At 35.4% G+C, this 11067-nt stretch overlaps 3 protein-coding genes across 4 annotated transcripts; 2 read left to right on the forward strand and 1 right to left on the reverse strand.

The window, feature by feature from the left end:
• Window positions 1-4: 4 nt before the first annotated feature.
• LOC105213898 (translation initiation factor eIF-2B subunit alpha) lies at window positions 5-1352 on the reverse strand. Its single transcript, XM_011187002.3, has 5 exons — window positions 1191-1352; window positions 1016-1120; window positions 594-957; window positions 267-537; window positions 5-195 (listed from the first exon to the last, which is right to left on the reverse strand). Exons 1-5 carry the CDS (start codon window positions 1225-1227, stop codon window positions 49-51), a joined length of 924 nt encoding a protein of 307 aa, XP_011185304.1. The 5' UTR covers window positions 1228-1352; the 3' UTR covers window positions 5-48.
• A 200-nt stretch (window positions 1353-1552) lies between these two features.
• LOC105213901 (BTB/POZ domain-containing protein KCTD9) lies at window positions 1553-4216 on the forward strand. Of its 2 annotated transcripts, XM_011187008.3 has the most exons (3): window positions 1553-1684; window positions 1752-2351; window positions 2413-4216. In XM_011187008.3, the coding sequence occupies exons 2-3, from the start codon at window positions 1758-1760 to the stop codon at window positions 2857-2859; spliced, it is 1041 nt and encodes a 346-aa protein (XP_011185310.1). In that variant the 5' UTR covers window positions 1553-1684; window positions 1752-1757; the 3' UTR covers window positions 2860-4216. The 2 variants fall into 2 exon arrangements, with proteins under 2 accessions (XP_011185310.1, XP_028897265.1); XM_029041432.2 differs by lacking the exon at window positions 1553-1684 and having other exon boundaries at window positions 1693-2351.
• Window positions 3994-9063, forward strand: LOC105213902 (methenyltetrahydrofolate synthase domain-containing protein). Its single transcript, XM_011187009.3, has 8 exons — window positions 3994-4226; window positions 6056-6229; window positions 6296-6496; window positions 6611-6786; window positions 7052-7393; window positions 7474-7542; window positions 7618-7843; window positions 7937-9063. The coding sequence occupies exons 1-8, from the start codon at window positions 4136-4138 to the stop codon at window positions 8263-8265; spliced, it is 1608 nt and encodes a 535-aa protein (XP_011185311.1). The 5' UTR covers window positions 3994-4135; the 3' UTR covers window positions 8266-9063.
• The last annotated feature ends 2004 nt before the right edge of the window (window positions 9064-11067 follow it).

Below are 11067 nucleotides of genomic sequence, written 5' to 3' on the forward strand. Positions count from 1 at the left end.
ATAATTATTGTTTAACTCTTTATATTTATTTAATAAAAATTGCTATAATTACATGTAAAGTTTAATCAATTCGTCACTAACAGCCGATGGAGTAAGAATGCCCAGGTCAGTAAACAACAATGTGATATAAGCAGGTGGTGTGTAATCCACTTGAGGATGCACTTTAGATACGTCTACTAAATGCTTACGGGAATACTGAAAAATAATAGATAAACAACAATTAAAGTTAAGGTTTGATTCTTTAATTTTATATGTGTGGTTTTTACTTTATACTCGTCGGGTAAGTCGCGCTGGTTTAATGGATACAGCCGTGTGAATTTGAAACTCTCGGCTAAAACGTAGAAAGGCTTCTTCATTTCACGCGCGCACAAGCCCATTGTAAAAGTACCGATTCGATTTATTATGCCGCCGCTTTCAACCACAGCCTCTGCACCGACCATTACAAAATCTACCGACTCCATGACATATCCTGTTGCCGAATCCAAAATTAAAGTGCTACTTATTCCAGCTTTCTCCAATTCCGAGACCATTTGAGCTCTGAAATTTAATATATTGCATTAATAAGTTTGTTTTAAATAATAAATTTTACCCACCCCGAATTGTCAGGTCCACCTTGTGTCACATAGACGTGAAATTCTTTATGTTTTGCGGCACTTATGAGTGTCTTTAGCACAACACGTGAACGTGAATGGGTCAGCACACGACAGCCATCGGTGATAAATTTCTTGGCTTGTTGGGCGATAACATTACGTGAGTTTAGGAGCTTCGTTAGAAAGATCTTGCCACGGTGCAACATAATTTGTCTACATTCTTCCATGTGTTTATCATCCAAACTTAGTGTGATGAATCGACAAAATAGTTCACCTCCAGACACCACAGCTGCTATTGACAAGTCTGTGTTGCGCATAGCTGCCACTGCATCCCGCATTGTGGTGTGTAGAATGTGAATGGTGTCAACTGGAAAAAACATTTATGGTCTCAGTTAAATATTAAAGGAATATTTTGGAGTACTTACATTGTTTTTTCTCGAGAATCATTAGCAGCGTTTTAATAGCGGCTATGCCCGACGAGAGGTCTCTATCCTGCTCCAGCAGTTTGAGGAAATAGTTGCGTACGTCCGCTTTATACAAACAAATATTAAGCGAAATTGTAATATATTTTTTATATTAAATTTTTTTTTATTGGCTTACCCGCTTCATCGATATTTTGATCACCGCTTGATGGCATTTTTTAATTAAATTTCAAAATAATGAACACAAATTAGGTTTTAAAACACATATGTTCAATTTCACACAATTTCATTGACGTTGCGAAGTGATATCGTAAATTCTTAAGGTGCAATTGCTCATAGGAGTAGGTTGCAATAGTTAAGCCATTACGTTCAGCGTATTCACGTATATTACTAACTTCGATATCATCACAAAGAAATACGGAAAATTTTAACAAAACTTTACTTTAAATTAGTTTTTTATAATTTTTATTTATAAAAACTATATTTAAGTGCAATTTGAAAATGACATAATAGCTCAATATGTAAAATGAAATAGATATATCCATAAGTTAAGTTCAGCTAGGCCATAAGTATAGTTTTGACTAATCGCACCATTATACGTGCTTAGCACGTATATCGAAACATCGAAAAAGTCCATACAAAAGAAAACAAAGCAAATGTCAAAACCTGAAGGTAAATAAATTATCATAATATGAGTTTTATTTGATCGTATATTTTAGTTTATTTTTATTTCCTATAGGTGAAAATGGAGCGAGCCACAAACAATAGTTATGTATCTGGAACAAGTACACACTCTCCAGTGAAGTCCGAACAATCGAAAAATGCTAAACTAGTTTCATCTGATGTAGATATTGAAAGCACGAAACATTTCAATTCGTCAAAATGGATAAAACTGAATGTGGGAGGGAAGGTGTATGTAACAACATTATGCACATTAGTTAGCAAAGAACCGGATAGTATGTTGGCACGTATGTTCTCACAGGATGGAATGTTACCTAGTGAACAAGATGAACAAGGTGCATATCTTATTGATCGCAGCCCCCACTACTTTGAACCAATAATCAACTACTTGCGGCATGGCCAACTTATTGTGGACGCTAACGTGAGTCTTGAGGGTGTTTTGGAGGAAGCCAGATTCTTCGGCATATACTCGCTTATTAATCAATTAGAGCCACAACTTTTGCAAATTAATAGATCCATAGACGACATTCCACTCACACGTCGTGACGTTATCAAAGCTTTAATTCAGACACCTCATGCCAGTGAGTTGCGTTTTCAAGGTGTAAATCTAGCTGGTGCTGACTTGCGTAAACTCGATTTTCGCAACATAAATTTTAAGGTGATAAAATATAAAACAAATTTTACACAAATGTTTGTATTAAGATATATATTATTTACAGTATGCTTGCATGCAAAGGTGTAATTTATCTCATGCCAATTTGACATATTGCTGCTTGGAACGCACCGACTTGGCATATGCGAACCTGGAATGCTCGCAATTAGTTTCAGTTAAGGGTTTGTGTGCCAATATGGAGGGTGCCAACTTGCGTGGTTGTAATTTTGAGGATCCCACCGGTGTGCGCACTAACCTAGAGGGGGTAAATTTAAAAGGTGCTTGCTTGGAAAGTAGTAATATGGCTGGAATAAATTTGAGAGTTGCTAATTTAAAAGATGCCAACATGAAGAACTGTAATTTACGGTCTGCAGTACTCGCCGGAGCAGATTTGGAACGTTGCAACTTGTCTGGTAGTGATTTGCAAGAGGCAAATTTACGAGGCGCTAATTTAAAAGATGCCGAACTGACTCTCATGGTTACACCATTACATATGGCTCAGGCCATACGATGAGGTGTAGCTACTTTGAATGCTACAATTCCTTACCTTAAATTTCCTGTGATTTAAACACTATCGATTTCCTGCTTGTGCTTAATTATGGTGTTAGGAGAATAGCGTACATACATCTTTATGTATTGAAAGTGGCTGAGTTAACGATCATAACAGTGATAGTCTGTAATAATATAGAAAATAAGACTTTCCAATTACAATTTAGGCTGCATTTTTTATTTATTGAAACGTATTTGTATAAATAAATAGATAATAGTAGGGCGGAGTTGACTAAGCTTTGCATGTATATATTTAGATTGAGAAGGGAAAACAAATAGAAGTGGTTATAGTTACTTACTTGATACATATGAACAACTGAAATTGAATAACTTTTATGACTTAAATTTGAAAATTACAAATAAAAAAAATGTAAACAATTTCAAATTAGTATAAAACCATAAGCAATAAAAGGATGATAATTTTATTTCACCATTTTACTTTATTGACTTTTGATTTACCCTGTGCTAAGAAATATGTTGAATTGGCTACACTTGTCTATACTTCCAGCGCTTTCTTTCTAACACATGTCATTAAGAAGCCTGTGATTTCATGGTTATCTTGTTTTCGCATTCACACTTGTGTTGATTTTACCATATTAGTGAGGGGAGATTCTATCGAGAACTCTGCGATTTGGTATTTGGAAAAAAAATTGGTGAAAATCGTCACAGTTTCGTTCCAGCTCTGCATCGCACAGACAAGAAATTCTATTTCTGCAGCTGACGTGATATCTCTGTCAACCCCCCCCAAAAAACAAATTTTCTCTCGTTGAAAAGAAGAAAGTAAGCAGCCAAAAAGTCGCACGACGAGATTTTTGTGCTAACAATTTTCGCGTTCATAACATTTTGGCGAATTTAAATTGTCTAAAAAGTTGAATTTTGTCACCTTCGTTGAAGTTGGAATTAGAAAAAAAAAATTGAAACAAGAAAAAACATAGCAGCAACTAGCTTCCTCTGGAGTATAGCAGCGTAAAAGGGACGTAGGTAGAAGACTCGTACAGGTACGAGTACAGTGCGTCTAGTACCGCTGGTGGGAAGAGCACAACAACAAAATAGTATCGAACGGGACGAGTGCCGCTACGTACGATAGGAAAGAGGCGAAAAAACGTGGTTTTTTGGTTCGATAGCAGCCCAGCAGAAAATTGTCAAATTATAGCAAAAGAAAATTATTGAGTGAATTACGCGCTCTATAGTGTCACTAGTGAAGAAAAATAAAGGGTGTGATCTTCGCGAAACCGCTAAAAATGGAGAACCAAAACAATACCGCTACTGCTGCAGATGCAGCCAACAATGCAGAAAATGGTTCAAACGCTACTCAGGAAGTGTCTTCTACAAGTAAGTAATTGAATATGGTGTTTTTTTTTTTGTTATTTTATATCGTAGGGAAAAATATGAACATTTTTAATGTATAATTCGATAACGTATACAATGTTTTATTGGGAATAATCATTATTTTAAATCTTATTGGCTATTCGGTTTATTGAATGCCTTTCCATCTGTCGCAACAAATTTTACGCGGTTAGTTGCAATCTATTTTGGATGAGCTGATTAAATCAGTTTAGTTTTTCAATTTTCATTAAGAACAGCTGGAGATAACAGCATTCAGTATAGAAAATGTATATTTGTAAATTTCAATTGCATTGACACAATTATAGCAATGTATACTTCGTTGAAAGTTGTTTAAAAATCTTCAAATGTCAGAAAAACATTGAATTTCACATAGTATTCACGCAGTACTTTGTGTAAATGTTCCCATGTTTTTCTATATACCAAACACTTTTAAGCGCGAAATTGTAGTGTTTTTAAATATCAACATTTCTGCATTACTTCTTTTTCGTGATACTTTCGAAATTTGTTCAAGTGCTTTCTTTTCTATGTAAAAGAAGAGTAAACTCCTATTTTCATATTCTTTGTAGCACCTTTTCGTATATCATCATCGCTGTCCATATCTTTCACGCGATCGCCGAGTTTCACAATGAGCAAAAACAAACGAATTAAACTACTTAACATTGCGATTTCTGTCAATATACACACACACCATTCTTTATGAATCATATTTGACTGCCTGAGTTTTCTAGGGGGCGAGTAGTGTTAGAAAGCTTTGTGGGTATGCCATCATTTTTGCTGTCCATCTCTCTAGTTATTTAGTTACGGTTTCTTAACGCTACCTATGTACGTATACAAGATTGTACATATGTATGTAAATGCTTCAATTAAACAAATACCGTAATTTGGTAGTGGTCATCTTTTTTTTTTTAAGTTGTCAATGTTTTTATTCCTATGATTAAACATTTGTACGTTCCCAATTGCTTAAGAATACTATTCCAAGAGGTTTAAACAGTGTGGGTAAGAACGATTAACTTTCCTTCCAATAGAACCACTTTGTACTGTACAGCTGGTATATGGTCAGCCATAATTTGTATAGCACTTAGTATGGATGGCTGATGATTCGTATGATTTGCTCATCGTTAATGAATGCCAACAACGCCGTTTGCCGTTTTTTCATTTTCTTTTTCGTTAGCTGTCATTAACAATTCCAAATAGAAATGAGCCCGCGCACACATACGCATATATTGCTAAAGCAGTGTATATGGTCTCATTTGAAAATTACATACATATTTATTAATTTTCCTTTTTTGATCTATTTTCGTTGATTTGTTAGAATTGCAAGGAATGTTTGATGAAATACTTTTTCTTGGGCGGGTACATATAAGCAATAATTTCTTATTCGCAATCTTTTTGTTTTGTATAGAGTTTACAAAAAGTGACCAATATTTTTATATATTTTTATTTTAAACGGCAACTACTTTTGCTACAAGCAACATTTATGCAAAACTGGTTTATGACATAATTTTTACTCTAGGCACGATTATTAATAATTCACTATTCGCTAGTTTCCTTTAATAAATTTATATACAATTTTGGTTGTATTACGTGTGTGTGTTGATGAGAATGAAGGTGGGGCAAGAAGATGCGAACAGACTCATTGTTTGTCACGTCAAACATTGCTATGTCATAGTTAATTTTATATTCGTTAAATATGCCTAGCATTGAAATTCTTTGAAATGTTATTTATTATAATAAATATTGTAATGACTCGCCCATTCTATTGTAGCTTTTATTGAATGTGCTGTGAAAAATCTAATTTTATTAATATTTTTTAGCTCATGTACCCGCTGAGCCAACTAAACGTTCACTACGTGTACAAACCTGGAAGAAAATTCAAGATAACAAGTGCGGCGTAGGTTTCAATGCCATTTTCAATCGCATACCCGGTTTTGTGGATAGCGACAAAGCTGCCAAACTACTCTCAGAAACTGAAGAATTCAAAAAAGCGCGTAAGTAACACTTGAAAGTGCTTATAGTTGTTAAATTTATTTCAATAACTTTTATTATCTATATAGAAAACATCAAGGTCAACATCGATCGCGCCTTGCATTCGGTAAAATTGCAAACTCTGCTTGCGGGAAAAACATTGTATTTACCTGGAACGCGTGACTCAAAAGCTATATATTTAAAAGTAGACGTGCCTGCTGACGCCACAGATGACCAGAAGAAGGATATTCTCAATGTACAAGATGTGCAGCAACATCGCACCGAAATAAGTATGTTCATAAATTCTTATTTAATGTCTTATTTAAATAGTTTAATAATCAATTCGATGGTCTACAATTCTACATGGTCCATATTTACAATAAAACTTCTTGTTTCTTGTATAGCTTTGGAGAACAAAGTTAAATTGGATATGGTAGTCATTGGTTCGGTGGTAGTATCGCGTGATGGTTACCGTATTGGACGCGGTAACGGTTTCGCCGATCAGGATATTGGCTTGCTTACCGAAATCGGTTCAATTACGCCCGACACAGTAATCGCTACGATGGTACATGATTTGCAGGTATGTGTACACAGAAAATAATAATATATATATATTTATATATTCGTGTATCTCCTATTGAACGCGTATCTCTAAATAGAACTAGACAAATATAAATATTTAGTCATTAGTGACCTCAAGTTCATCGCTCTAGTAGTAGTAGTCGCCACTTAATTGATAAGCTATGCGTGGAAGTGCTCGGTGCATTTGCATCAATGCAATAATAATACATAGTCTAGAACATTTTCGATGCTTATAACATATGTATTACGAACTTTGTTTATAGGTTGTTGATTCCCTGCCAAAGGAGCTATTCCAAAAGTACGATACTCCTGTTGATTTGATTGTAACACCCACAGAGGTTATACATGTCAGCAAACGGTTGCCACGCCCAGCTGGCGTATTCTGGGAACTACTTTCGGAACGTCGCCTTAAGATTGTACCTGTACTGCAGGTGCTTAAGGAAAGCGAAGAGAAGGCTGGTAAAGTGATTGTGCTGAAAGAAGAGGATACCGATATTGAACAAAATCAGAATGCACGCAGTCGTCGTCGTGGACCGGTACGTCGGCGTTTCGGACGTCGTAATCAACGTCGCGCTATTTCTCAAACCGACACAGAACAACAGGGCGTAAGTACAAGACAACCAGCTGCTACTCTGCATAAGAAATATTTTTATTTTCACAATTTCATTTAATTTTTCCTCAATAGCAAGACCAACAAAAGCGTAATCCTCGCAGAGTCCGCCGTTTCCCCAACCGAAGACGTCGTCCAACAAAGGTGAATAGTTTATGAAACTCCGCTATATATATAGAGTCATTTATATTACTTGTTTATTTTTTCTTTTTCTTGTAGTCTGAAGGTGATCAATCAGGCGTTGAAGGTAAAAGCCAGGAGCGCAAGGGTGCCGGCGGTGATCGTAAGCAGCAACAGCAACAACGACAACAGCGTGTGCGTAAGAATCGACTTGCCCGCGATTTTTGCATCAAACTTTCGAATATTACGCGAGATGTGCGCGTAAAGGATTTGAAGTCCGAGTTACGTAAACGTGAATGTAACCCACTCTATATCTCATGGAAAGGTAAATATAATTAATTATTTATATATACTTTCGCACGTGCTGAGTTTTTTACGTGGTTTTCGGTGTAAATTAACACTTAACATCCTTTAATAGGTCAATTTGGCAAGTGCTACTTGCATTTTGGCAACCGCAATGGCACACCAAGCACTGAGGACGAAATCGAGAAGGTGCTTAAGTCGTTGAATGACTTGTCATTGACAGTGACCACAGGTGGTGGTGCTGGTACTGGTAATGCCAGTGGCGCTGAAGGAGATGCTGCGCAACCACAACAGACGAAAACCGTTGCGGTCAATGTGGAGTTGCTCAAGTTTGATGAGAAGAAGGGTGAAGGTGGTAGCGGTGCTGCTGCCAATGGTGACGCTGCTGCAGGCGGTGATGCTGGCGCTGCTCGCATCGAGTCCGTCGATACTACCACCGTATAGTATGAGCTACGGGCTGTTTTGAAACGGCTGTACTTTTGGTTGGGACATTTGGAATCGTGCGTTCAACGAGAGAAAATTGTTTAACATTCATTTACTCCTCCGTCAACACCCGCCCCCACACATACATACATATATTTGCCTTTCCCATTCAGTAATATATTCAGCAACTACGCACGTTTCTTAATTTTTCGAATGTCAGACTAGTTTTTTGTTTTTACATATTTCAAATAAATCAAGTAAAGATTTTTTTTATTTTTTCCAATGCGGGGTATTATGATAGCCAAGTTCTGAGCAAAGCATTCGTTTGATATTTTAACCAACCACGCCGGTTGAATTTCAATTGTAACATATTAATTTGTTTAATTTCTTGTAATGCGTAGATAAAAAATACTCTTAACAATTATTAGCTCGCGCGCACTTTTTAACTTATTTGTAAACTGAATTTACGAAGATAACTAGCAAATATATAAAAAATGAAAATAAAAATAAAAACAAAAACGAAAAAAACAAGTAAAAATACATAAAACCAAAAAATAAGGGAAAAAAAAAAAATATATATAAATATATATATTTAGATATATATAAAGAAGTGAACACGTAATCGACAGGAATTATTTCTCAACGCAATTTCCAAATGTCCTGTTCCAATTTGAAACGCGGTTATTTAATTTGCTCTTGCAGTATGAGCCGCCGCATACATTTTTAATGAAATGAAAAACTAAAAAAAAACAAATAAAAATGTTTGCGAAACAAGCAACAAACATATATTGAACTAACAATTGAAACATTTAAAAGAAACTTGTGCGTTTATTTTAATTAATTTAAAATACTTTCCCGTTTTGGTGAGACTTATTTTTTTCTTTTTGTTTTCCTATTAACATATTATAAAACAAGAATACACATTTGCTTTCCTTTTTTATACAAGAACTTTAAATAAAATATTAAACTTGTGAAACAATGAATTGAAATATATAAACGGAAATGAAACGAAACAAATAATGTTTAATTGTTTATACCCTGAACAGGGTATATTAAGTTTGTCACGAAGTTTGTAACACCCAGAAGGAAGCGTCGGAGGCCCTACAAAGTATATATATAAATGATCAGTGTGTTGAACTTAATCGCTTTAGCCATGTCCGTCTGTCTGTTTATATACGAACTAGTCCTTCAGTTTTTAAGATATCCTTTTGAAATTTTGCAGATGTTATTTTCCCTTCAAGAAGCTGCTCATTTGTCGGAACTGCCGATATCGGACCACTATATCATGTAGCTGCTATACAAACTGAACGATCGGAATCAAGGGCTTGTATGGAAAACTTCCGCATTTTACTACATATCTGCACGAAATTTGGTGTGAGTTATTGTTCATATAAATAATTTAATCTCCGAAAAAATTGTTCAGATCGGTTCACTATAGCACATAGCTGCCATACAAACTGAACGATCGGAATCAATGGCTTGTAAGGAAAATTTTCGCATTTTACTACATATCTGCACGAAATTTGGTGTGAGTTATTGTTCATAGGAATAATATAATCTCCGAAAAAATTGTTCAGATCGGTTCACTATAGCACATAGCTGCCATACAAACCGAACGATCGGAATCAATGGCTTGTATGGAAAATTTTCGCATTTGACGTGGTATCTTCACGACATTTGACATGGATTACTGCTTAATGTAATAATATAATCTCCGAAGAAATTGTTCAGATCGGTTAAATTGTTTCTAGCAAACAACCCGCCTAAAAAGAATTAGTAAAATGTTTTCTTTTTTTTACTTACTTTTTCTTACGTCTTTAGATTTGCTTAAACACAAAGTTACTAAAAGAAATGCACCTGTGAGGGGTATATTAGCTTCGGTACTGCCGAAGTTAACGTTTTTTCTAGTTAATAAGTAAATTTTAGCGAAAATTGCACAGGTATTTAATGTAATGTGTTTTCGAACGTTGGAATAATATAGAAAATTGAATCCTCACATGGTAGTAACCATCGATTATAGCATGTCAACCGCAGCCTACTCATCCAGCACTCCATTTAAGCTCCTTTCCTGGCTTCCAACTTCTAATGTAATTACGTTCTTCCAGCCAATTTGGATTTCTTCGCTGTTAAAATAATAAATAAAAAAAATAAATAGAAAAAATCTTGCCGGAGATGTGAGATAATAGTGAAATAGACCTCTGACATAACAGTTTTTTTTTTCAAACCTGCAACGTATCTTATCCGCTATCACGGACCAGATTTTTTACTGGCCAGATATTTTCAACTGGAAAGCATTTTTTAAAATTATTTGAAAATGTTATTTGGCGTTACTACAACAACAACATTGCAACTTTTTCATTCCCGAACCGATTTCATACCAAGACTCGGAGATGTAATGACTCCACTTTAAGTAAATCTCAAGAATGGCGCGCTTCTATGTCTCAGAAAAGAACCTTCTAGCTCGCATTTTGTGAACTGATGAACTCATTGTCAAATGGCTCCAACCGCACCTAAGGACTAATGAGTCATCTGCATGAAATATGGATATTGTCGACGGAAGATTGTATTCCATCGACTCTGCGGCGGAGTCATCGGAGTCCGCTACTCCTCTACAGTCATACCCACACAAAAAGTTCCTTCTTTGGATCCATCTTTCCGTAAAAGGAAGAAATTGATTACATTCTGACATCACAAGAGTATTGGGGATTAAAAGAAGCCTGAACCTTGAAAGAACTTAAAAAAAATAATTTTTTTTTTATTTTTTTTATATATTTTTATTTTCTTACACTCCATTGCCTATTTCATTCCAAGTGATAACACCGT

This window comes from Zeugodacus cucurbitae, chromosome 2 (genome assembly GCF_028554725.1).
Source record: "Zeugodacus cucurbitae isolate PBARC_wt_2022May chromosome 2, idZeuCucr1.2, whole genome shotgun sequence".
In the NCBI taxonomy this organism is placed as follows: domain Eukaryota; kingdom Metazoa; phylum Arthropoda; class Insecta; order Diptera; family Tephritidae; genus Zeugodacus; species Zeugodacus cucurbitae.

Bases quoted from the DNA above. Each gene is read 5' to 3' on its own strand.
- LOC105213898 (XM_011187002.3), bottom strand. From the start codon at position 1,227: ATGCCATCAAGCGGTGATCAAAATATCGATGAAGCGG. The intron at 958-1,015 runs GTAAGTACTCCA...TGTTTTTTCCAG, and splicing joins GATTCTCGAGAAAAAACAAT to TTGACACCATTCACATTCTA. The intron at 196-266 runs GTAAAAACCACA...ATTATTTTTCAG, and splicing joins ACTTACCCGACGAGTATAAA to TATTCCCGTAAGCATTTAGT.
- LOC105213901 (XM_011187008.3), top strand. From the start codon at position 1,758: ATGGAGCGAGCCACAAACAATAGTTATGTATCTGGAACAAGTACACAC. The intron at 2,352-2,412 runs GTGATAAAATAT...TATTATTTACAG, and splicing joins TTCGCAACATAAATTTTAAG to TATGCTTGCATGCAAAGGTG.
- LOC105213902 (XM_011187009.3), top strand. From the start codon at position 4,136: ATGGAGAACCAAAACAATACCGCTACTGCTGCAGATGCAGCCAACAAT. The intron at 6,497-6,610 runs GTATGTTCATAA...TTTCTTGTATAG, and splicing joins GCAACATCGCACCGAAATAA to CTTTGGAGAACAAAGTTAAA. The intron at 6,787-7,051 runs GTATGTGTACAC...CTTTGTTTATAG, and splicing joins CGATGGTACATGATTTGCAG to GTTGTTGATTCCCTGCCAAA.